The sequence below is a fragment of the Suricata suricatta genome, chromosome 2, assembly GCF_006229205.1.
Source record: "Suricata suricatta isolate VVHF042 chromosome 2, meerkat_22Aug2017_6uvM2_HiC, whole genome shotgun sequence".
Lineage (NCBI taxonomy): Eukaryota > Metazoa > Chordata > Mammalia > Carnivora > Herpestidae > Suricata > Suricata suricatta.
Window position 1 is genome coordinate 102,173,673 of NC_043701.1, and position 23,898 is coordinate 102,197,570.

General features: G+C 53.4%; 1 protein-coding gene across 2 annotated transcripts in view; it reads right to left on the minus strand.

Annotated features, from left to right (window-relative positions):
- Window positions 1-1,151, minus strand: part of RAMP3 (receptor activity modifying protein 3) — a 15,661-nt gene extending 14,510 nt beyond the window's left edge. Inside the window, exon 1 of one of the 2 annotated variants that reach the window (XM_029914668.1) lies at window positions 858-1,151. In XM_029914668.1, coding sequence (XP_029770528.1) covers window positions 858-1,143 — 286 coding nt within the window. In that variant the 5' untranslated portion in view covers window positions 1,144-1,151. Of the gene's footprint in view, window positions 1-399; window positions 466-857 lie in introns of those variants that run through there. The other variant, XM_029914684.1, reaches the window with a different exon arrangement.
- Between the last annotated feature and the right edge of the window lie 22,747 nt (window positions 1,152-23,898).

Below are 23,898 nucleotides of genomic sequence, written 5' to 3' on the forward strand. Positions count from 1 at the left end.
GGGGAGGGGGAGGGGGAGAAGACTGAGGAGGGGGAGGAAGAGGAGGTGGCTGTGGAGGAGGAGGGGGGAGGAGGAGGAGGAGGGGAGGAGAAGGAGCAGGAGGGGAGGAGGAAGAGAGGAAGGAAGGGGGAGGAGAAAGGGGTGGAGGAGGTAGAGAAGGAGGGAGGAGATGGAAGAAGATGAGGAGGGGGAGGGGGAGGAGACTGAGGAGGGGGAGGAAGAGGAGGTGACTGTGGAGAAGGAGGAGTGTGTGGGGAGGATAGAGAGGGCTGGCGCAGGCCTTGAGCAGCTGTCATTGCTGACGCCCTGCTGTGCCCTGTGCAGGCCACAAAAGCGAGGCCACCAAATCACAAAAGCGAGACTTTCCCCCCTACAGTCCTGCAGGCACTCCCTCCTTACCCTCAGCCACGGGCCACCAGGGGGAAGGTGAGCACATAGTCTCTTCAGGGAGAGGTCTCTCCAGACCGGACCCGGAGACAGATCCTCTGGGAAAGAGACAGGCACAGGGGAGCCGGAGCTGGGAGCGAGCCAGGTGCCTGCCCCAAGGCCTGGGGGGTGGGCACAGGCCCCTGGAGGCCGCAAAACCCTGGAGGGTGACCCCAGGTGGTCTTGCTCCCCAGTTTGTAGCCTGGCAGCTGGGAAGGGGAGATTCCCACAGCCCAGGGAGGGGCGGGAACCATTGCGAGTTCCACAGGGGCTGCTGTCCATGGTGTGCAGGCCCCCGGGGAGGTCTGGCCCGTGAGGCTGGCCTTTCCATCCCTGCCTGAGTGGCTGTGATGGTGAATGCCCCCTGGGGCACTCTTCTGGTGTGTTGGAGCCCCCCAGCTGCAGTCCTGCTCCGGCCTGGCTCTGCTTACCTCGAGCTCTGCCAGATTCCTGAGCCCGTCCCTGTGGCTCCTCTTGCCGAGGCCGCGGGGACTGACGCACTAGTACCACTAGCACCACCCTAGTACCGGGTTTTGAGAAAGTTTGCTCGACCCCAATGTGGCCTCTTCTCCAAGGGGAGGGCCGTGAGCCAATGCCGTCCGAGCACTGTCCCGTTATGAGTGGGTCTCGGTGTGTGCACCAGTTAGGAAGGGCCGGGTCGGCAGGCCCCTGCGTTCTGGGAAGTTCCCCGCAAAGCCCTGCCTGAGAGGCCGCCATAGCCGGCAGGTGCGTGGGGGCTTGGCGTCCCCTGCCGGCCGACTGCAGACACTGCATCTCCATCCTCTGCAGTGTGGGGCCCTGCAAGGCGGTGCTGGGGAGGTCCCGCACAGCCCAAGGTTAAGGAGAGGGGATCCTCAGCCACTTCCCACCGGCCCCAGGACCCTACTCTCTGCGTCCCTTCATCATCATCATCATCATCAATAGCACGGAGCCCCCACCATCACCACCTTCACGCTCCAGGGGCAGTGAGCACACCACACTCTCTGCAGCCACCACCACATCCATCCATCCCTGGATCTTTTTCATCCACACAGAGGCTTTGTCCCCATTGACACCAACCCCCCACGCTTCCCTGCCCCGGGGCCCAGCATGTCCTCTCCATCTCTGTGGACTGGACCCCTCTCAGGGCCCCACAGAAGTGGAACCCTCCAGTGCATGTCCTTCCGTGTCTGGCTCCTTCCACTCAGCGTTAGGCTCTCCGGGTTCATCCTCGTCGGGGCAGGGGTCAGCGCGTCCTTCCCTCTCAAGGCTGAGGATGCTCACACATTCGTGAGCGCGCGTCCACACACACACACACACACACACACACACACACACAGTCTTCACTCCTCATTTGTCTATGCACAAGGGTTCCTTCCATCTTAAGGCTGAGGATGCTCCGCTGTCCAGATGTACATGTGAGGTGTGTATGTAGGAAGTATGTATGTACTTATGATGTTATAGGATGGATGTAGAATGCTATGCTGTACGGGTGTACATGTGATGTGTGTGTGGGGTGTGTGTGAGGTGTGGGGTGTGTGATGATGTATGCATGATGTGTATATGGTGTACGTGTGCTGTGTGTATGATGTGCATATCATGTGTGTGGTGCACATGTAATGTATGTATTGTGTATGTAGGGTGTGTGTAGGATGTGTGTGCGATGTATGATGTACATATTATTATGTGTGATGTGTGAATGCTGTGTATGATGTATGTATGATGTGTGTATGGTGTACATATGATGTATGATGCTTCTGTGGGTGTACATGTGATGTGTGTATGTAGCATGTATGTATGGTGTGTGATGATGTATGTATGATTTATGGTCTGTGGGGGATGTGTGTATGGTGTACATGTGGTGTGTGTGTGATGTGTGTACATATGATGTGTGTATGATGCTCTCCTATACGGATGGACCACGTTCTGTCTTTTCATTCACTGTCACCCACTTTCTCTTTAAGTGAACAAAGCAAGTTCATTTTCATTTGATTTCAATTTTGTAAAATCCACCCAACAATGTCTTGAGGAGAATACGCCACAGTGTAATCCTGGTCATTTCTGGATCTGCTGGGATTCAGAGTGATTTTTTGTTCTGTTCCTTTCTGTTCCTTCTCTCATTTTGCTGCAGGGCTGCACGTGGCATTGACGGGGAGGTTTTGTGTCTCGTGTGTGTGTGTGTGTGTGTGTTGTGAATGTGTGTGTGCCTGAGCAGGCCTGTTGTGTTGTTCTTGCCTGTGTGGTGTGTGAACCCTCAGCCTGTGCTGTCACTCAGACCCTCCCTCTGCCAGTCTTTTGGGACCTGCAAGGGCCCAGCCCCTCCAGAGAACCCCCCACCCCTCTTCAGGAGCTCCCAGGGCAGGGGGGCAGCTGTCCCGCTACAAAGGTGCCCTTGTGGCTGCGGTCCTTGGTCCTCGGGGGCTGCTGAGGGAGCTCTGCTCTCCGAGAGCCCCCGGCAGGAGGAGGGGAGGAGGCAGGAGGCAGGCGGAGTCTGGGCCATTGCTCACACGTGTACCTGTACCTTCCTGGTTTGCTGGAGCCTGAGTGTGTGTGTGTGTGTGTGTGTGTGTGTGTGCATGTGTGTGAGTGTGCACACATGTGAGTGTGTATGTATGAACACACACCTCTAGATTTGATGATAAACTGCCACTGACCGTGAATCCATAAGGGGCACTTGAGGAGGAGAAGCGGGGTGGGCCGGTCACTCCCCGTGCCCTGACCAGGCCCTCAGGCTCCCCCAGGTACCAGGAAGGTGACCCTCGGTTCCCATGAAAAGAGTAGGGCCTGTAGAGAGAACCAAGTGTGTTCCAGAACTTCGGGGATTGGGCTGTGACCCGCCTCCAACAGCTGGGGAGACCTTGCCCAGCACCCGTGTCACGGAGGGATGGGGAGTGCCCCAGGTCTGCAGGGTCAGGGCGCAGGGGAAGCTCGATGCACGGGGCCAAGGGACTCTGCAGGGGGTTGGATCCCAGGCTCCGCTGGGGCCTCACTGTGAGCTTTGTTTCCTGCTCCCTGGGGGTCAGGGTTCAGGACCCAGTGCTGAGGACAGGTGGGGAGCAATGGGTGCGTCATGACCGCAGGTCACCACCTCCACCACCCAGCAGTGACCTGATGCCCCTCACAGGTGCGCACAGCCGCCCGGGCAGGACCTCAGGCCTCAGAGGGGCAAGAGCAGGGGGCCTCTGAGCTACAGCCCTCCAGGTGACCCTGGCCGCAGTGGGAGGACTGAAAGGGGACCTTGACGCAGTCCGGCAACTGGGTTCCGGACACCTCACTGCCGGTCGCTGGTTAGCTGAGTACAGTTCAGTGAGCTTCAGATCCAGCTCCCCTTCTGCATCCCTCCCCCTCCCCCTCCCCCCTCGTCTGCCACCTGCAAAAGCCAAGAGGGATGTGTCCAGGCCCAGCAGGGTCATTCCAAATCAGCGGAAACAACCCAGAGATGGCACAGAGACACCTCCCAGAGACACCCTCCAAGAGACAGTGCAGAGACACCTCCCAGAGACAGCCCTAGACACACTCCAGAGACACCCAAAGAAAGCCTAGGGACACCCCCAGAAATACTCAGACACCCAGAGAGATGCCTGTGGAGCCAGGCCCTTCCTTGGTGGTCTGTGGAGCAGCTGGGGGCTGGATATGTCACACAGCTGGGACAGCACATACAGGGACTGAAAACTGACGGCCAGATGACAGGGTGCCAGGGACCCAGAGGACCTGCGGATCAGCTCCCCCACACCAAGCCATCTGTGCACCGGGTCACCTCCCTAGGATGAGGGGGAGGGGAGGGAGCAGTAACCGTGTCCCCAGGAGCATTGGCCATGGGGTGTCTGTGCAAGCCTGCTGAGAGAGGGGCCTGGTGCCCACAGCCCCAGGGACAAGCAGGTCCCGGTCCCCCATCCGGTGAGAAGGTGCCAGCCAGAGGCCATCACATCCTTGATTAGACCCACCCCACCCTCCACAGACACAGCTCTGGTTGCCAGCTGGCTTCCCAAGCATCTCTTTGGGCTGACCTCGATGACTGTCCAGAGTCCTGTTCCTAGGGGATGCTGGCCTCTTACTGTGTCAGCCATGTAAGCATGCTCCCCTGGGAAATGGGAACACTGTTACATGCTCACAAAATAGCAGTTCTTGGCCAGAAGGTGTGGTCTGAAAGTCCTGCTATGCTGTCACCACCTGCCCCTCCTGAAAGTCACACGTGACCTTCTGGTCGACCCACCCCTGAGACAACGAGCTCAGTTTCTACAGGGACTTCCAACAACCAAAGTGCCCCACATTCATAGGACATGCCACAGCCCCGAGAAGTCTCCACATCACCCCCACGAGCCTCACTATAAACTGTGCCCAGCGCAGGGTAGAATACTTTCCACAGGTGTGTGATATTTAAATCTGTCATAAGGTGGGCGCCTGGGGGGCTCAGTCGGTTAAGCATCAGACTGCAGCTCAGGTCATGATCTCCTGGTTTGTAGGTTCGAGCCCTGCATTGGACCTGTCTTCTGATTCTGTGTCTCCCTCTCTCTGACTCTCCCCTGCTCACTCTGTCTCTGTCTCTCTCTCTCCTTTCTCAAAAAATAAATTTTTTAATCTGTTATAAGGTAATGCCCATATTCGAGGTTGGACACCTTGTGTCGGACCCTGACTCCTGGGTCTTTTACAAAACCTCTCTAAGTCTGGCTCCTAGGTGCAAAGAGCAGATGAGACCCTTGTGGGGCTGCCAGGGACTCAAACGGCACAAGGCTCCCATGGGCACGGACTCCCTGGGTTGCTGTGTATCCAGTACTGGCCCAGGGTAAGGGCTGCACGGACTCAGCGCTGTGAGACCCAGGAAGACAGAGGGCTCTTGTGGGGAGCACCATACTGGGAGCCGGTGGGCAGACCTGAGCCCCACAGAGGGAGGAGAGAGAGAAGTGGGGTGAAGGACCGTCACATCGGAGACGCCCACTCGGGATTTGGCTCCCCTCTGAATGCCTATAAATATCGCAGAAAATATCAAGTCAGCTTCAAACCTCTGGCCCCCAAAGCGCTTGGGACGGACATTCTGCCACCTTCAGGAGCTGCTGCAGGAAGTCTTGCTGACGTGGGCCACCAGCCTCTCAGAGAGGCATTTCCCGGCCCTGGGGGGACTTACGAGGGGCCGCTCCTGGGACCTGAAGCCTGAGGAGGAGGCAATGTGGAGCCCTCCCGAAGTGATGTGTGAGGCTGAGGACCGCATTTGGGGAACAACCTTTTGAAAACAGGACGCAGGAGTATTTGTCCTTCATTGAAGAATAAAAGCCGGATGATGTCCTAAATGTGGTAGAGCGAGATGTCCGTCATTCATGTCCCTTTTAACAAAAGCAACGTGGCATCCAGCCACAGACAACAGTGACTTCAGGGGGCTGTGAGCTCCCGAGGAATCTGTGAAACCCCGGGATGGTCCAAGACCGAGGGGAGCTGAGCCGCTGACCCAGGTCCCCGCTACAGAATGGGAACCCGCCCCACACCCCTAGGGCTTTGGGTCTGTCACTGGCACCAGACTCTCAGGGATGTGGAAGGAGCCCCCCACCTCTGCCTTGGCCCAGGGCACCCCTGCATTCTGCAGCACACACATGCATGTGCGCACATGCACACACACATGCATGCATGCGCACGCGCACACACACACACACACACACACACACACACACACACAAACACACCATGGCCACAAGCCAGTGCACATTCCCAAGCTCCCAGCAGTGTAGAGAGCTTTGCAGACAGCTAGTGGACGTGTGCAGAAAGCCAGCCCAGGGGACCCTGTGGGGGAAAAAAGGAGGCCGTGGGCACATGGCTTGACACTGCAGGACAGAGAAGAAGCATGTAAGCATAAGAATTCTGTCTTGGGAGGGAGCCGCCTTGTGGAGGGGGCTGTCCATGGGTCTAAGAAAGCCTCAGCACCCCAAAAGGGTTTCCATCCCAAAGGTGGTCAGTGAAGGCTGCAGGAAGGGACCTGCCCCTTCGGCTGTGGAGACGGTAACAGAAAACTTGGAAGAACATAAAAAAATCAAGGAATGTGACACCAGACACACACACGCACACACGCACACACACAAACGCACAATGTTCCCAACTTGCAATACGCCCAATAAATTCAAAATCCAGGCATTGCATCCAGGCCACAGCAATACGGTGGATGTCACAGTAAAGCAAGTCAAATGAATTTTCTGGTTTCTCAGTGGATGTGGAAGTTGTGTTTAGGGGCGCCTGCGTGGCTCAGTCGGTTAAGCATCCAACTTCAGCTCAGGTTATGACCTCACGGCTCATGGGATCGAGCCCCATGTCAGGCCCTGTGCAGACAGCTCAGAGTCTGGAGCCTGCTTCAGATTCTGTGTCTCCCTCTCTCTCTGCCCCTCTCCTCTGCCCTCATGGTCTCTCACTCTCTAAAATAAAAAAACACCCCTTCTCTGGAACGGACCCCATTTTGGATAACAACACAGGTCTCCGCAGGGTTGAGATCTGAACTATACAAACTGTCTTTTCTGCCTCCGGCGGTATGAAACTAGAAACCAATAAGGAGGGAAAACTGGATCACTCGCCAATAAGAAGAAATCACACACATGCCCCTGAGCAACCAATGGGTTAGAGAATAAATATAAAAGCTGAGAAAAAAGATCTTAAAACGAAGAAAAATGAAAACACAACACACCAGAACTTACGAGACGCAACAAAAGCAGTTCTAAAAGGGAAGTTTAGGAACGCCGGGGAAAGAGAGGGGGGGTCAGTCAGTTAAGCGTCCCACTTCAGCTCAGGTCATGATTTCGTGGTTCGTGAGTTTGAACCCCGTGTCAGGCTCTGTGCTGACAGCTCAGAGCCTGGAGCCTGCTTCGGATTCTCTCTCTCTCTCTCTCTCTCTCTCTCTCTCTCTCTCTCTCTCTCTCTCCCTCTCTCTCAAAAACAAATAATTTTTAAAAACTCACTGAACGTGGGTTACAAATTTAAACATGAGACCTGAGACTGTAAAGCCCCTGGCAGAAACAAGGGGAAAAGCTCTGTGGCGAGCACCCTGGAAAATTTTCAGCTGTGGCATGAAAGCACCAGCCACCAAAGCAGAAATCAGCTGCACGGAACAGAAAGCTTCTGCGTGGCCAAGGAGCCCGTCCACACAGCGAGCAGGCAGTGCGTGAGATGGCAGCCCCCCGTCTGGGAACAGGAGGACTTGGATGGCCGGTGCTGCAAGATGGGCCCCCAGCCATCAACCGCTGTGTCCTCTGCCCCTACGCCACAGCTTTCTTAGCAGGTCCAGATGCAGGGCACCTCAAAGCTCAGGGGCAGGGACCCTTCAAGACCCTCGGCACTCTCCTTTCCCCTGAGACTTAGGATTTCCACTGGGGTTGCACGGACTCTGGAAATCAATTTGGGAGCAGTTCACATCCATGATAATTGAATCTTTCAATGCATAAACGTAATATATATTTTTAGGTCTTTAATATCTTTCATTACAGTTTTTTTGTTGTTGTTTTAATTACATTTTCAACTTTTTATTATTTTTTTAATGTTCACTTATTTTTGAGAGAAAGAGAGGGAGCACAACCAGGGGAGAGGCAGAGATGGGGAGACAGAATCCAAACCAGGCTCCAGGCTCTGAGCTGTCAGCACGGAGCCTGACATAGGGCTCAAACCCATGGACTGTGAGATCATGACCTGAGCCGAAGTCGGACACCCAACCGACTGAACCACCCAGCTGCCCTCTATGACTGGAAGAAAGCAGAGGTCCAGTTTCACTCTCTGCATGTGGCTATCCAGTTTTCTCAGCACCGTGTGTGAAGAAGCCATCCTTTTCCTGGTGAGTGTTCGTGGCTCCTTTGTCAATATTAATCGACCTTATATAACGCAGAGGTTTGCTTCTGAGCTCGCCATTGTTTCAAGGTTTAGGCATCTATCTCGCCAAGGCCATAGGCCATGTCACTACACCTCTGTGACATAGTTTGAAATCAGGAAGTATGATGCCTCCAGCTTTCTTCTTGCTCAGGATTGCTTTAGCGACTCAAAGTCTTTTGTGGTTTTGTGGTTTGTTGCTATTTCTGTGTACAAGGCCACTTGAATCTTTTTAAATTTTGTTTTAATGATTATTTATTTTTGAAGGACAGAGAGACTCAGAGCATGAGCGGGGGAGGGGAGGGGGGGGCAGAGAGGAGACACAGAATCCGAAGCAGGGTCCAGGCTCCAAGCTGTCAGCACAGAGCCTGACGTGGGGCTCAAACCCACAAACTGTGAGATCATGACCTGAGCCAAAATCAGATGCTTAACCAACTGAGCCACCCAGCTGCCCATAAAGTATTACTGTTTTCAGTGTGAAGCTTTTTCACCTCCTTGGGTAAATGTATTCCTGAGTAATTTATTGCTTTTGATGCTATTGGAAATGGGATTGTTTGGTTTATTTGCCGGGTCATGAGCAGCATACAGAAGCACAGCTGATTTCTGTGAGCTGGTTGTGTATCCTGCAATGTGACTGAATCCACTGATCAGTCCCAACAGTTTTTAGGGGAGTCTTGTCCCAGCACCACCAGCTGAAAAGATTTCCTTCCACGGAACTGGTTTCACACTTTTGTCAAAGGACCGGTTGGCTGTGCCCGTGCGGGGCTACCTGCGATGCAGTGTTCGGTCGCACAGTCCCCGTGTCTGTCCCTTGGTCCACCCCACACCATCCTGACAGCTACAGCTATGATGTCCTCGATCAGGCAGACAGCTTCCTCCATCCGTATTCTGTCCCAAAATCTCTTTAGCTATCTGTGCGCCTTTGCCATCTAATAGAAAATTTTAGACTGACCCTGTCTATAACTTCCAAATATCCTTCTGGGATTTTGAAACAAATTGTGTCATAGATGTTCTCAAGTCTAGGAAAGTTCCTAATATTCTGAACTTTCGGAGGGTTTCTATCCTGGTTTTTCTTCTGTACTCTGTTAATGCAGTAGATTACTCGGCTTGGTCTTCAAATCCTGAAGCAGCCTTGGGTCCCTGGAACATGCCCACTCACTCGTGGTGTGTAATTCTCTGTACGCACTGAGGACAGAAACAAAGGCAAGAGAAATGCAGCTTAAATTATATCTGGGGCACCTGGGTGTCTCAGTCAGTTAAGCGTCCAACTTCAGCTCAGGTCATGATCTCTCCATTAGTAAGTTTGAGCCCCAAGTTGGCCACTGTGCTAACAGCTTGGAGCCTGGAGCCTGCTTCAGATTTAGTGTCTCCCTCTCTCTCTACCCCTTGCCCACTCATGCTCCATCTCTCTCTCAAAAATAAGTAAACATTAAACCTTACGGCTCACAGCACACTGCCAACCCCCTGAAGCATGCAGAGGGTCACCTTCCTGGAGGAACATGAGGCTCCCCTGGTGCCTTAATGTCTATGTTGCATTAAAGACCAGAAGTTACCTGGTCTTCACAGCACCAGCCCCTCAAGATCCCGGAAGCCTCACTTCCAATTCCTCAGAATTTATCTCTACCCCCCTCCCTCCATTAATTTCACAGCATGGACCCCACCCCCCCACACCCAGTGCAGCTCTCTCTCCCCATGCGCCCCGTGTCTGTGCTATAATAAAATCACTGTTTTGCTTCAAAAATGTCTCAAGAATTCTTTCTTGGCCATTCACTCATGAACCCTGTGTCATAATGTCATCATTCTGGCCCCTGAATGCAGGGCTTCGAGCCTCATCATCTGGACTCGGCATCAGTGCAAACATGGCGAGTAACTCCCTTTCTCCCGTTACTTTCTCTCCAGGGGAGTTTCAGGGAGCTCAGGCTTCTTGTCCCACGCTCCCGTCGACTGCTCCAGACGCAGCCCTCTCACCTGTGGCTACTCCACGGGGAAGAGGAAGCCTGCCTTTTGGCGGGAAGTGAGGGTCCTGGCCAGAGAGGTGGTAAGACCCAGAAACTCGATGCCCTCTCTTTCTTCCTGTCCTTCTACAAAGTTGTCAGTCATGGGCACAGGACAGCCACCTAAGTCCCCAAGATGGCCCCCAGGTCTCCTCCTCATGGCCCTAACATGACCCCTACACACACTCACATCTCTGGTCTAGACATTTCTGGCCGTGATACCTCCCCTGGGAACTGTCTGAAACCAGTGCCCGATTGAAGTAAAACCCAATGGGACATGTTTCCTAGGAAGTCGACCATGAAGACTATGTGCGTTGGAATGTCGCTTAGATCATGACAGATTTCTGTCTTTATTGTTTGTTCATCAGTGTTCCCTACTGACTACTGCAGTTACAAAACTGGATAACTTCCTCTTGTAAAACTTGTCTACTAATCTTTTCCATGAGTTAAAAAAAAAAGCACAGCATAGCCTTCAAGGCAAGACAAGGCACAGTTTTCCGGCCCCTTTGCCGGCACTATCCAGAGTCTAGAATGTTACGGGGCTGCGCGGGTCCACAAGCGTCTCTTCTCCAGGGCCCTTAGTGGCAGATCTGAGAGCGTAGCGATTTCATTTGAGGGACACTTCAGGTCGCTTTTGTAACGGGACCGCATCTCGCACCGAGAGTTGTGACACCAAGACTCTTCTTTCCAAGAAGCAACGTTATTCGTGCCAGCGCTGGCTCAGCTGGGTTCACATCCGAAAAACTGAGCCCTGAGTGCAGTGAGATGTTGTCTTTCATGCCTTTGCTACTTCTCCATCTGTGAAGATACCTGAGGTGTAGACACACAGTGTGGGCGGGTCTCATGTTCCAGGGCCAGGAGGATGTAAGGCAGAGACACGCAGAGTCGTGAGGAATGTCACGTAGCCAGGTCGCCTTCCCTTATCTTGAGGTCTTTTCTCTCCACATTCCTTAGGGAAGGGACCTACCTCACTTTGACACCAGGAATCTCTGACATAGCCCATGTGGGAGTCGGGAAGGATTCTGGATAAAAATCCTTGGCCTTTGCTACTTTTCCAGAAACATGGGATCTTCTTCAGTCCCCAAGGACTCTCCCTTGGGATGCCTTTGAACCCACTGGAATCAAGTTGGATTGCAAGATCTAAAAAGAAAATAATCTTCTTTTGTATCACTGTCTGGCCTCAGCACTCCTTAGGAGATGAAGAAAAATGGCCCATGAATGGGACATTAAACTTTAATACAATCTACCAGTTAGATTTCTTCTGCAAGAAACAGGGCAAATGGACCAAAGTATCCTATGTCCAGAACTTCGTGGCTCGAGATCAGGATCCGGACCCGCGGGCCTCTTGCAGAGTGTGTCTAAACACCAACCAGGTTAATAAACCCCCTCTTCACATATTGGGTGATGACTATCTAAAAAAGCACATTCCTCCTAACAGAACTGGGCACCGGAGGAAACGCCAGCCAGTCCAGACCCAGAGGCCCCTGGTTCTGCTGCTCTCTCTCTTCCTTATAGACCCCAAGACCCTCTGCTCTCAGCCCAGCTGGACATACCAGGAACTGGACTCCCTGCCCCCCAGGAGCTTCCCCCAAGTTTGAATTGCACCCTCTTAGGGAGGTCGCCAATGGAGAAATGGGCACAAGTAGAATCCACATCCTGTTCTCTGTGGCTCAGATCACACAGTTGGGATGATGTTCCAAAAACCCTTCCCAATCTTCTGACGGCTTTCAACAAGTCTGTACTACGTTCAGTCTGACCTGGCAAGATGCGCACATCACATTAACTTGTTGGTGCACCCCTGAGGTAAAGGGGGCAGGAGCCCAAGAGTTCGCTGATGAACCGGCCACAGGAGACTGGAATGGGGGAGTGCTGCTGCTGTCCCGAACACCGAGCCACAATGGAATTACCAAGAGGGGGGACAGGGAAGGGAGCGATGAGGTCATAGGCTTGCTTGTTTAATAGAAGGAAGGGAAACAGGATTCTCTAAACCTGTAAATTTTGATAAAATCCAGAAAGTTACTCAAGGGACTGATAAGAATCCAGCTCTATTTCAGGGCCATTTAATAGAAGCCATGTAAATACGCAAATGGGGACCCACCTCACCTGACAGGGAACCACACTGAACGAGTATTTTATAAGTCTGTCGGCACCTGATGTCCACTGAAAACGTACAGAAATGGCTGAAGACCCTCAACCCCCACCCAGCACCTCCTAGAGGTGCGATCAGAGTCTTTGGTACTAGAGATGTGGTCTTAGAGCTAGAAAAGGACGGGAGAGCTAAATTTCAGGGTAAGAAACAGCCTCAAACGCTGGCTGCCACCGTAGCAGGGTCCCCACAATAGCAGACTAAGCAGGGCAAAGAAAAAACCAGAATTAGACAAAGAATCAGTTAAGCCCCCACACTGCAGGAGAGGCCAGGCCAAACCTTGGAGCAAAGGATGTCTGAATAAAGGCTCTCCTCCAGGACCATGTCCCATCTGTAAAAATGGAGGACATTGGAAGAGAGACATCCTCACTCAAGAGAGAGAGGAAGGCAGGAACTCAACTCCACACACACCCCTGCAAAGCTGGTTGGGCTCCTTTTGACATCAGGTTGACTGAGCCCCGGCTGCCCTGGACTCGGGAGGTAAAGTCGTCCATTTCCTTGTTGATACAGTAGCCACTTTATCTGCCCATTCAGCTCTTTGGCCCACTTGTCTCACTTGACTAAAATGTGCCGCCAGACAATGCTTTCAACTTGTAACTATAAACGTCAGTTTGCCACTCGTGTTTATCTGGTGCTTCCATCTTCATCAATTGGATGAGACTCGTGCGAAAGCCAGGTGGTCGCTTTGCTCTCCTTAAAGAAGACGCCTTGCTCTATTTGACCTCTAGGGGGCGCCCGGGTGGCTTGTTGGTTAAGCTTCGGTCTCTTGGTTTCAGCTCAGGTAATGATCTCACAGTTTCACAGTTTGTGAGTTTGAGGCCCGCGTTCGACCCTATGCTGAAAGTTCAGAGCCTGCTTGGGATTCTCTCTATGCTTGCGCTCTCTCTCAAAATACATAATAAACCTTAAAAAGAAAACCTTGCCCCTTCTAATACCTGGAAGGAAATAAATCCTTAGGTCTGGGATTGTGATGTCCCAGGAAAAGGCTCTTAAGGCCCAGCCAGTTAAGGCGACCTTAGAAGGCCCAGTCACTCTGCCTCATAAAAAACAATATCCCTTAAAACCCAAAGCAAAAGCTGAGTTACAACCACTTACTGCCGAGGTCCTCAAACATGGTTATTTTAAAGCCTTGTCTATCTCCTAATAACACTCCAATTTTGCCAATCAAAAAGCCAAATGGAGAATATCAAATGGTGCAGGATTTAAGAGCCACAAATGAGGCAGTGGTGCCCCTCCATCCCACGGTGCCAAATCCGTATGCCATTCTCACCCAGGTCCCTGGTGATGTCAACTGGCTTACAGTGCTTGATGTAAGAGACACCTTCTTCAGGGCGCCTGGGGGGCTCAGTCAGTTAAGTGCCTGACGTCAGCTCAGGTCATGATCTTGCAGTTCGTGGGTTTGAGCCCCATATCAGGCTCTGACCTGTCAGCTCAGAGCCTGGAGCCCGCTTCAGATTCTGTGTCTCCTCTCTCTCTGCCCTTCCACTGCACACTTGCTCTCTCTCGCTCTCTCTCTCAAAAATAATTAAACATGAAACATGTTTTAATTAAATATTGTCTACATTCAGCCTGGCATCCACGATCCTCTGGGAAGGCAGAGAAAGTTAATCCTACTTTAAAATGACACCTCACTAAATGTAGTTACTCAGTTACATTTTTCTGATAGGACTTCTCAAAAAACTGCTTCAAAGCAACCTCAGGACTCAGCCTTCTGAGCCATTATATGGGAAGCCATTTCTTACAGTAGATCTGTTATTAAAGATTACAAGGCTCTATTAAACTATTCACTCAAGGGGCTCCTGGGTGGTGGCTCAGTCAGTTGAGTCAGACTTTGGCCTAGATCACAATATCATGGCTCGTGGGTTCAAGCCCCACATTGGGCTTGCAGTTGTCAGTGCAGAGCCCGCTTCAGATCTTCTGCCCCCCTCTCTCTGCTCCTCCCCACTTATGCGCTCTTGCTCTCTCTCTTAAATAAATAAACACATGTTTAAACAAACTATTCACTCAAAGCTGGTCTAATTCATAGTCATTTAATGAACATGCTAATTACATGTAACTTTTTTTCTTTTTAGAGAAAGAGAGACCATGTGCAGGGGGAAGATGCAGAGGGAGGGAGGGAGAGAGAGAAAGAGAGAAAATCTTAAATGGGCTCCAAAACCTGACTCAATTATAACTAAAAGTCCACCGCATGTCACGCTGGAGAAATCAAGCACAGTAAGGGACCCAAATCCAAAAATGGAAAGATCCACATTGGGCCACATCATGTACTCCCACTGCAGTAAAAGCAGAGGGGCCCTCCCCCTGGACCCATATGTCCGGAAGAAAACCCATACCTCCTTCTCGGGAAACCAGCGAGCCCCTTCTCATTCCTGTGAACCTGCAGAAGACCTCAAACCCCTCTTCAGGCAATATGAAGGCTGTATATTTCCTCCCTGTTCTCTGGTCTCTGGTGTTTATTTTAAAGTTTATTTATTTATTTTGAGAGAGAGAGAGTACAAGATGGGGAGTGCCCGAGAGAGAGGGAGAGAGAGAACCCCAAGCAGGTTCCACGCAGTCAGCCCAGAGCCCGATGCAGGGCTCAATCCCAAGAACTGTTAGATCATGACCTGAGCCAACACCAAGAGTTGGATGCTTAACTGACTGAGCCCCCCAGGAGCCCCTCTGGTCACCTGTTCTAACTGAAAATCCCTATCTCCGAAGGGCACAACCTTACACTGACCTGCGAAATCAGTTAGTTGGGTATGCAGAGTCTTGCCCACGTCCAGTACACCCGGGCTCCCCTGGTGAGTTTCCCCCTCACAAGACTCTGCTTGGCACTCTCCATAAACGTGTATTTCAGGAGTAATATACAATGATACCCTGATTTGTGCTAAATCCATTGCTAACCGGGATGGTTGTTCCTGGCCCATGATCAATAGAACATGAAATTTACCAGGCCCTAACTGGAGTTTCCCAGACCCTCAAACTATTAGAATATTAACCGACTACAAACCCACTAACTGATGCCTGCCAACGAGTGCTGAGATACAAAACCCTATTGATCACTACACTCAGGACGGCATGGATCAAATGTGGGACACACGTTTATGGCTCACACTCACCATTGCGCAGCTCAGCGAACAGGCACTTTTATGCCTTTTGAAACAAAGAAATCATATGTATAATACCTGGGCAGATAGCACACGATGTCTAGTGTGGCTACTTGAGAAACATGCTCTCAGACCCTTATCCTGCAGGCTGCTGGCTGGTTCTACTGATTGGATGAGGTGACCTAGAGCCATATGGCCAGCTCCAAACAGGACCGGCTGGTCGTGTGGAACTCATCTATGGCTCTGGCTTCCTCCAGCGTGAATCGGTCATTGTAACTTGGGTTCTGCCCAGATTCATGGGTGTGTTACTAAAACCATCACTACAGGGGGACCTGGGGGGCTCAGTCGGTTGAGTGTCCAACTTTGGCTCAGGTCATGATCTCACAGTCTGTGGGTTCGAGCCCTGCGTCAGGCTCTGTGCGGACAGCTCAGAGCCTGGAGCCTGCTTTGGATTCTGTGTCTTCCCCTCTGCCCCTCCCCGGCTCGTACTCTGTCTCTCTCTCTCTCAAAAATAAATAAACATTAAAAAAAAAAAAGCAACCATCATTATCTAATCGTTCCAATTAAAAACAAAGACGGAAACAATCTGTCTTTCATCGGCATGATCATTTAGGGTCCGTCTTTGTTCCACCTGCACGCTTAGAAAGCACAATCTGGCATGTGGAACCCAGTGATAAAATGCAGAGGACAGCTCTACAAGATTGAATGGCTTTCGATGTCTCCACAGCAGCACAGGACGGTACGTGTGCCGCTGCTAAACCAGAGTGCCGTGTGCATGTCGCAGACTATCATGAGAATGGCTCAGGACTGTTAAAAGATGCGAATCCTCCAGCAGAGCCTGTACAAGCCCTTCGCCTCTGTCTCACTGGCTGGCTGAGCTCCTGGTGCGGGGGAGGACTGCGGTCAGCTATGAAGGTCCCTGCATTGGGCTTTTCATTCTTACAGTGGGACCCACAGTTTTACGTTGTGTCTTCCAGCGTCTCTCTGCTCTGGGCTGACTCCGTCACCACAATAACTGCACTTTGACGAGCGATCCCTCCCACTCAAGGAGACCGTATATGTGTCCACATTGGACTCTGCCACCTCTGCCTTTCTTAAGTCCCGCGTCCCTAACTGACCAATGCTGCCCCAGAGGTGGGGACATCTCTGTGCCCCTACTCAGCAGGAGGAGGCTACAGAAGAGAAGACCTTCCACCCTTAGCAACTTTAAGATTTAGGGCCAAAATTGTTCCGGGGAGGAATGATGAGGAAAAGAAAGGCAAGAAAAATGTAGCTTAAATGAAACCTCCTTACTTATGGCTCGCAGCTCACTTCCAGCCACCTGAAGCACGCAGAGGGTCACTTTCGAGGAGGAACGCCAGGCCCCCCTCCTGCCTTAATGTCTGTGTTGCATTAAGACTTAAAAACTTGAAGTAACCTTATTTTCACAGCAGCCAGCCTCCAATTCCTCAGAAACTTTACTTTCTCTCTACCACCCGCCCTCCACTAACCTCACATTATGCACCCCACCTCCCCGCACACCCAGTGCGGCTCTCTCTGCCCCTGTGCCCCGTGTGCGTGCTATGATAACCTCACCCTTTTTTGTCAAAAATGTCTCAAGAATTCTTTCTTGGCCGTCCGTTCACAAACCCTGCTGCATAATCTCACCAGTAGTGCTGGGTTCCACTTGCTTGCTCCTTGAGGACTTCTGTGCCTGTGTGTCTGTGTCTGTGTGTCTTTCTGTGTGTAGGAGTGAGTGTAAGAGCGCATGTAGGGGTGCATGTAGTGTGTGTGTCTGTGTGTGTATAGGGGTGTATTGCAGGGGTGAGTGTAGGGGGTGTGTGTAGGGGTAAGTGTAGAGGTATGTGTAGGGGTGTGTGTGCAAGGGTGTGTGTAGGAGTAAGTTAGAAGTGTGTGTAGGGGGGAGTGTAAGGGTGTGTGTGTGTATAGGGTGTGTGCAGGGGCAAGTATAAGGGTGGGTGTAGGGGTGAGTATAGGTGTGCATGTAGGGGTACATGTAGGGGGGGCGTGCGGGGTGAGTGTAGGGGGAGTGTAAGGGTGTGTGTGTGTATAGGGGTGTGTGCAGGGGTGAGTATAAAGGTGTGTGTAGGGATAAGTATAGGGGTGTGTGTAGGGGTCTATGTAGGGGGTGTACGTAGGGATGAGTGTAGAGGTATGTGTAGGGGTGTGTGTGCAGGGGTGTGTGCAAGGGTGAGTGTAAGGGTGTATGTAGGGGTGAGTACAGGGGTATGTGTAGGGCTGTGGGCAGGGTAAGTGAGGGGTTTGTGCAGGGGTGTGTATAGGGGTGTATGTGCAAGGGTGTATGTAGGAGTGTGTGTGCCAGTGTGTGTGCAGGGGTGTGTGTGTGCTCTCCCCTCTCTGTCAGATCCAGTGGAATCAGTGTAATGCTGGTCACATGAAAGGAGTTGAGCTGTCCTGTCCCATTTTCTAGAATTGGTTTTGGAGTACTGGTCTTAATTCTACTTTATTTTTTTAGTTTAGTTTAGTTTAGAGAGGGGGAGAGGGGCAGAGAGAGAGAGAGCCTGACATGGGCTCAGTCCCATGAACCACAGTGAGATCATGACCTGAGCCAAAATTGAGAGTCAGACGTGGAACTGGCTGAGCCCCCTGGGGGCCCCCGTCTTGATTCCCCCTTAAATGTTTGATAGAAGCCACGAGTGGAGCCACCTGGGCTGGAAACTTTTCGGGAACTGCAGTTCACGACTCCCTCCCCCCGCCCCTGTGACTCCCAGTCCGCACAGTCACCCAGGTTGCACGGTGGAGGGCTGCCCCCAGGACTCCCTCGCCGCCCCTCCCGCGCCCCTGTCCCTGGTCTCCAAACATATGCACTCATCTGTCCCTCCTTTTCTCTGTCCGCCTCACCAACGTTTGTCAGCGTTATTCATCTTTCCAAAGAACTAGAGTTGGGGGGCAGGTGCTCCATGTACTTTTCTGTGGTTTCATTTCCTTCCTTTCCTTGCTGAGGGTTGCTCTTTTCCCAGCCCCCAGGAGGGGGGCGAGCTGAGGTCACTGACCTGGGACGGGCCCTGCTTCTCAGTTCAGCCCTGCTGTTGCAACACCCCCAGGCTGCATCCTCCTTGTCACCGGCTTGGCTTGTGTGGTTCCCTTGGCCCTTCCTTCTGACCCCCAGGCTATTTAGAAGCCGGCCATTTACTTACCAAGACTTGGTAAGTCTTCATTTCCTGCTACTAATTTCCACTGTAAACACCCTGTGCTCCCAGAAAACAGCGATGGGACACAGCCCTCCTTGGTCCTCGAGCACTTGGACAGCAAGTGCACTTTGCCGTTGGCGGAGGACAGTCCTGTCACTGCCGAAGGGATCCTATTGGGTGACGCTGGTGCTGAGTTTGTCCATGTCCTCGATAATTGTCTGAGCCATTCTGTCACTTGTGGAGAGAGGTATACCGACGTCATGCGCATTAGCGTGGGCTGTAGGGCAGGTGGCCAGGTCCACGCGGCAGGCTCCCCGAGCAGCCCCGGCACCCCAAGCCTGCTGTCTGCCTCTCGCCTTGTGGGCCAGCTTTTCTCTTCGCTCCATCCAGGAGGGAGCCCCGGCCATGGCCCCTCGGGGGCCCACTCAGCTCTCTGCCTGCCCTTCAGGGGGACTCGTGGGAACATACGGCCTGGATGCAGCCTGTGGAGTTGCAGTCTGCTCACCACGTGATCCTGAGGCCTGGGGGGCTCCAACGGCTGTGGAGTCTTCTGTGCTGTTGAGAAGGGGGCCGCCCTCCCTGCACGCCCCGAGGTCACGCTTCTCACAGGCACAAGTAGAGATAGTGCACTGGAATTGGTGTGTGGCAAATAAATATTTCCCTACAGGAAACACTTGCAAAAGTCCTGTTCTGCCCACGACGATCTGGGGGTCCCTAAACCTGTCTCTGCATGAAGGCTTCTGGAATTGCAAAAGCCCCAACCCAGATGTCCGAGGGAGAGTGACAGGGAAAGGCTGTGACCAGTGTAGTTAATTCCCATGGGTGGCCCCGAACTTGGAAATGGCTGTACCTGCATGTACTTTTAACACTAAATATCGGGGAGCCTGGGTGGCTCAGTCAGTTAAATGTCTGACTTCAGCTCAGGTCATGATCTCATGGTACGTGGGTTCGAGCCTTACTTTGGGCTCTGTGCTGACAGCTCAGAGCCTGGAGCCTGTCTTCGCATTCTGTGTCTCCCTCTCTCTGCCCTGCTCGCTCGCTCGCTCTCTCTCTCTTTCTCTCTCTCTCTCTCTCTCTCTCTGATAAACATTTAAAAATTTAAAAATAAATCTCCATTTGCAGACACCCTGCAGGTCCGGGGTCGCCAGTGAACCTGGCTGGACACAGCTGGATGCCTGCGGCTGGCTGTCCAAGCAGTGGTCCACAGGTGGGGGCCAGGGGAACTCATCGCAGCCCTGGGGTGACACATGTGAAGTCACTTTCCCGGGGCGGTCCCTCAATCCCAGGTGGGGCATGTAGGCTGGGAGTGCTCTGGTGTAGACTCCAGACCCGCCTGTGTGCTCTGTTAAACCTGTGTCAGCACCTCCTGCAGAAGGAGAGCCCTCGGCCAGCCGTGCACCCCAGGGCCTGATGGAGACCTCTGGTCCTGAACCAGAGGCGGTGTCCAGATCCTTGCTAGGGGGCTGCCGCAGACGGAAAGAACTCACTGGTCATTCTGGAGAGTGCATGAGACACAGGAAGCCGCAAGGCAAAGGGGACGCACATAACTGTGCAGGTACCTATGTGCAGGCATAAACAGTGCACGGACGTGTGTGCGCATGTGCATGCACACGTGTCGACGTCCAGATACACGCTCACATGCACGGTACAGATCCACACATACTTATATCACACGGATGCCCACTTCTCCATGGGCCCCCCAGCTCCACAGGCCCACAGTCCCCCCCAGGACCAGCACCAGAAGAGTCTTAAGAGACTTTGCATAGGAGAGAACTTTCCAGAGAGGAGCAACAGGCAGGAGCGGCTCACAGCCTCTGTGAGCAAGGGCGTGACTCAGTGACACTAGGGTATGGAAACATCCTCGTGCTGGGAGAGCCCCAACGAGGAGGGCTGAGGACAGGCCCCTGACCCCGAGGTCATGACACCTGGTGATGGGGGCATGACCCTGACCCCAGGTTTGTGACACCAGTGACGGGGACAGGACCCCCACTCAGGGGTTGTGGACGGTCCCCACAGAGAGGGACAAGTGGAGACAATGGCGTGGCCACCCTGACCCTATCTTGACCTGGAGAATTGGAGGAAACCCCAACCCGCCAATTTCATAGGACCAGTGGGGACCCCTGTGCTTTGCCCACTGAGCCCATGAGGCTCCAGGCGGTCCCAGCTGGGCCTCAGTTTCCCTGCCTGCCTTGGCTTTCAGGAGCTGCTGGGAAGCAGGAAGGCATGTCTATCTTGGAAAAAGACAGGCTGAGGCTTGGCCTGGGGGCCAGCAAAAGTCCCCAAGCCACAAAGAACCCCAGGTCCCTGCCCCAGGGCCGCAGAGCTCAAGGCAACATCCTACCTGGAACTGCTGGCTTCTCCACCTGCCTTCAGGGCTGCGAAGGCAGAGGTGAGCCTGCCCCTATACTTCTCCTGCCAATACCTGTTGCTCCCCCTCCCACCCCTGCGGTCTGTGCACCCCTCCTGGCCACAGCTCCTGGACTCTGCTCCCCCCACAGGAGACCCCAAGCTCAGGCAGAAGTGTGGCCCAGCCGCTGAAAAGTGCTGAAAAGTGCTGAAAAGGCTGCCTTCCAAAGTGAGGAAATGGTTAAAATGGTGGCAGCCCGCAGGTGAAGTGTCACACTCCACCGCCACTGACCACACAGTGCCTTCTGCTTTCCGGAAGTCTTCAGGGTATAAGGAGTGTTCCAAGTATGTGCGTGCACCCACATCTGCAGCATGACCCCAGTGACCGAGATGGGGGGAGTGTCTGTGTATATGGGGGGACAGGAGACGGATAGATGGATGATAGATGATAGACAGACAGACAATAGATATGTTTGCACAGGGAATAACTAGATGAAGTTGAACCAAGCCAGTAACGAGAGAACTCCAGGGTCGGGTGTGAGTTTTGTCTTCTCTGTGCTTTTCCGAATTGTCCAAGCTTTCTGCAAGGCATGTTATTTTTCTGATCAGAAATATTGGAGGTTGTCTTCTAAATAATCTGAACTGCATCACAGAAACCTCTCCAGATTTGGTGGCACCTTTGGGACCAGTGGCCTCAGGCCGTCACCACGCAGACCCAACAAGAGGGCCTGGGGAGAGCAGGGGAAGGTCCTCAGAGAATGAGGGCAGACCCCCTCCTGGTGCTCTGGGCAGCAGCTGGGGAGGGAGCCGCCACCACCCACCACAAAAAAGGAAGCATGAGTTGTTGTAGGCCCCCCACCTAGCAGAACTGCTGTGGGACCCACATGGGCACAGGGGCTCAAATGTGACATTCATGCCACACCATTTGGACTCCATCCCCCAGGTGAAAGAGTCACCTAAGGTGTGAGGTCACTGGCCACTGCATGGGCAGCCATGTGGGCAGGAGGCCTGACGCTGTCCCCTCCCCACGCCATCCAGGGGAGCCCCTGATCAGGGGGATGGACACAAGCCCTGACCCAGGGGATTCATTCTGGAGGAACAGACACTGAACACCCAAGAAGTAGCCAGAACGGGTCACAGTGTGTTCAGTAAGAGCCAGAGGCCTGAGAGGCCTGAGCGCAGACTCCCAGAGGGGAGGCTCCTTTGCCGTGCTGGTGGGGGGAGTAGAGGACCCCAGTGGGGGAGCAGCAGCTGTGCGGGGCCTGGCTGGGGCAGAAGGGAGAAGAGGAGAGATAAATGAGGGCACTGAGGGGGAGAGGAGAGGGACAGGGAGGGAGGAGATGGGGGGGCAGACTAGAGGCGGAAGGAGAAGGAAGGGAAAAGGAGAGAGGAGAAGGGAGGAAAGGGGGAGGGGAGAGGGGAGGGAGGGAGAGGGGAGGGAAGAGGGAAGGGAAAGCGAAGGGAAGGGCAGAGGAGGGAGAGGTCCAATGTAGGAAGGCTCAGGAGCTGCGAGTGCTCCTGGAGGAAGGGACTTGTCACCACAGGTCCCACAAGCCAAGGACCACATCCTGGGGAGCCGGGGGCAGGGGATGTCCACCTGACCTCAGACCCAGAGTCCAGGCAAGACAGAGCCCGAGTCTTGGTGTAAGGGAGGCACAGAGAGCAGGCAGAAGGGCCAGCAGAGGGCCTTCCAGTGAGTGACCTTGGCCTCCCACCCCTCTCCTCCTCAGCCCGGTCCTCTGCCTCAGGCCTGTCCACTGCCTCCATATCAGGCTCTGCTGGGGAAACATCCCATGAACTGCCAGCCTGAAAAAGCACAGAGAGGCTGCAGGTCACCGTCTCTGGCCAGGGTCCTCCTGGTAGCTGACCTGGGTGGGGCCTGAGCTGAGGCCCCAGGACTCTGTGGAGAGGGTCCTGGGGGCACCTGAGCCCGAGTGGAAGTTTCTGGGCTGAAGCATCTGGAAAAGCACTAAGCACAAGGTGAGGGCCCCAGGGGAGTGCCATCCAAGGTGGAGGCCATCGGACAGGGGGCCAGGCCAAGGAGTGCAGCCTGGACCAGGCAGCCTTAGCCCACAGTTGCCCTGGGGCCCCTTCCCTGCCCGGGCCCTCAGGGAAGGAGGATGCAGGAAGCCTGCTGCCCTGCCCCCTCTGAGGATGAGGACAAGTCTTGCCCTGACACCTTCTGGGAAGAGCCCTTCTGAGTGACGACACTGCGCAGAAACAGCACACTGCTCCTAGAAAGTTCTAGAAGGGACGAAAGGCACCACAAGAGAGACAGAGTGTGCCCTGCAGTTGCCCCCATAGCTGGGCCCCTCCCAGTGCAGGAAGGGCGAGTCTTCCGTGGCCCTGTAGGGCAGTCCAGTCCCGCTTTTCCCATCCTCTACCCTGCAGTCTTCTGTTCTGTTTTACCTTTTTTTAGTGGACATCACTGATGCACAACGTGAGATTGGTTGCAGGTGACTGATGTTTGCAAACCTGGGAAACGATCACCGCAATGTCTAGTTACCTCCGTCACCTCCTCACAAATGTTCTTTTCTTGTGATGAGAACGTTCAAGATGTCCTGTCTCGGGGCAGCTGGGGGGCTCAGTCAGCTAAGCGTCTAACTTTGGCTCAGGTCATGATCTCACGGTTAGTGAGATAAAGCCCCAGATCAGGCTCTGTGCTGACAGCTCAGAGCCTGGAGCCTGCTTCAGGTTTTGTGTCTCCCTCTCTCTCTGCCCCACCCCTCGCTCTCTGTCTCTGTCTCTCAAAAACAAATAAACATTTTTAAAAAAATGTCCTGTCTCAGCAACACCCCCAAACGCAACACAGTTTTGGGAACCAAGACGCCCACACATCCCCCCCGAGCATCACGCCCCGCAGGTCCTTTCTCCGCTTGACCCTCGCGGTAAACTCGATGCTTTCACAAGAGAGAGGACTCACCCACCTTAGCAGGAAC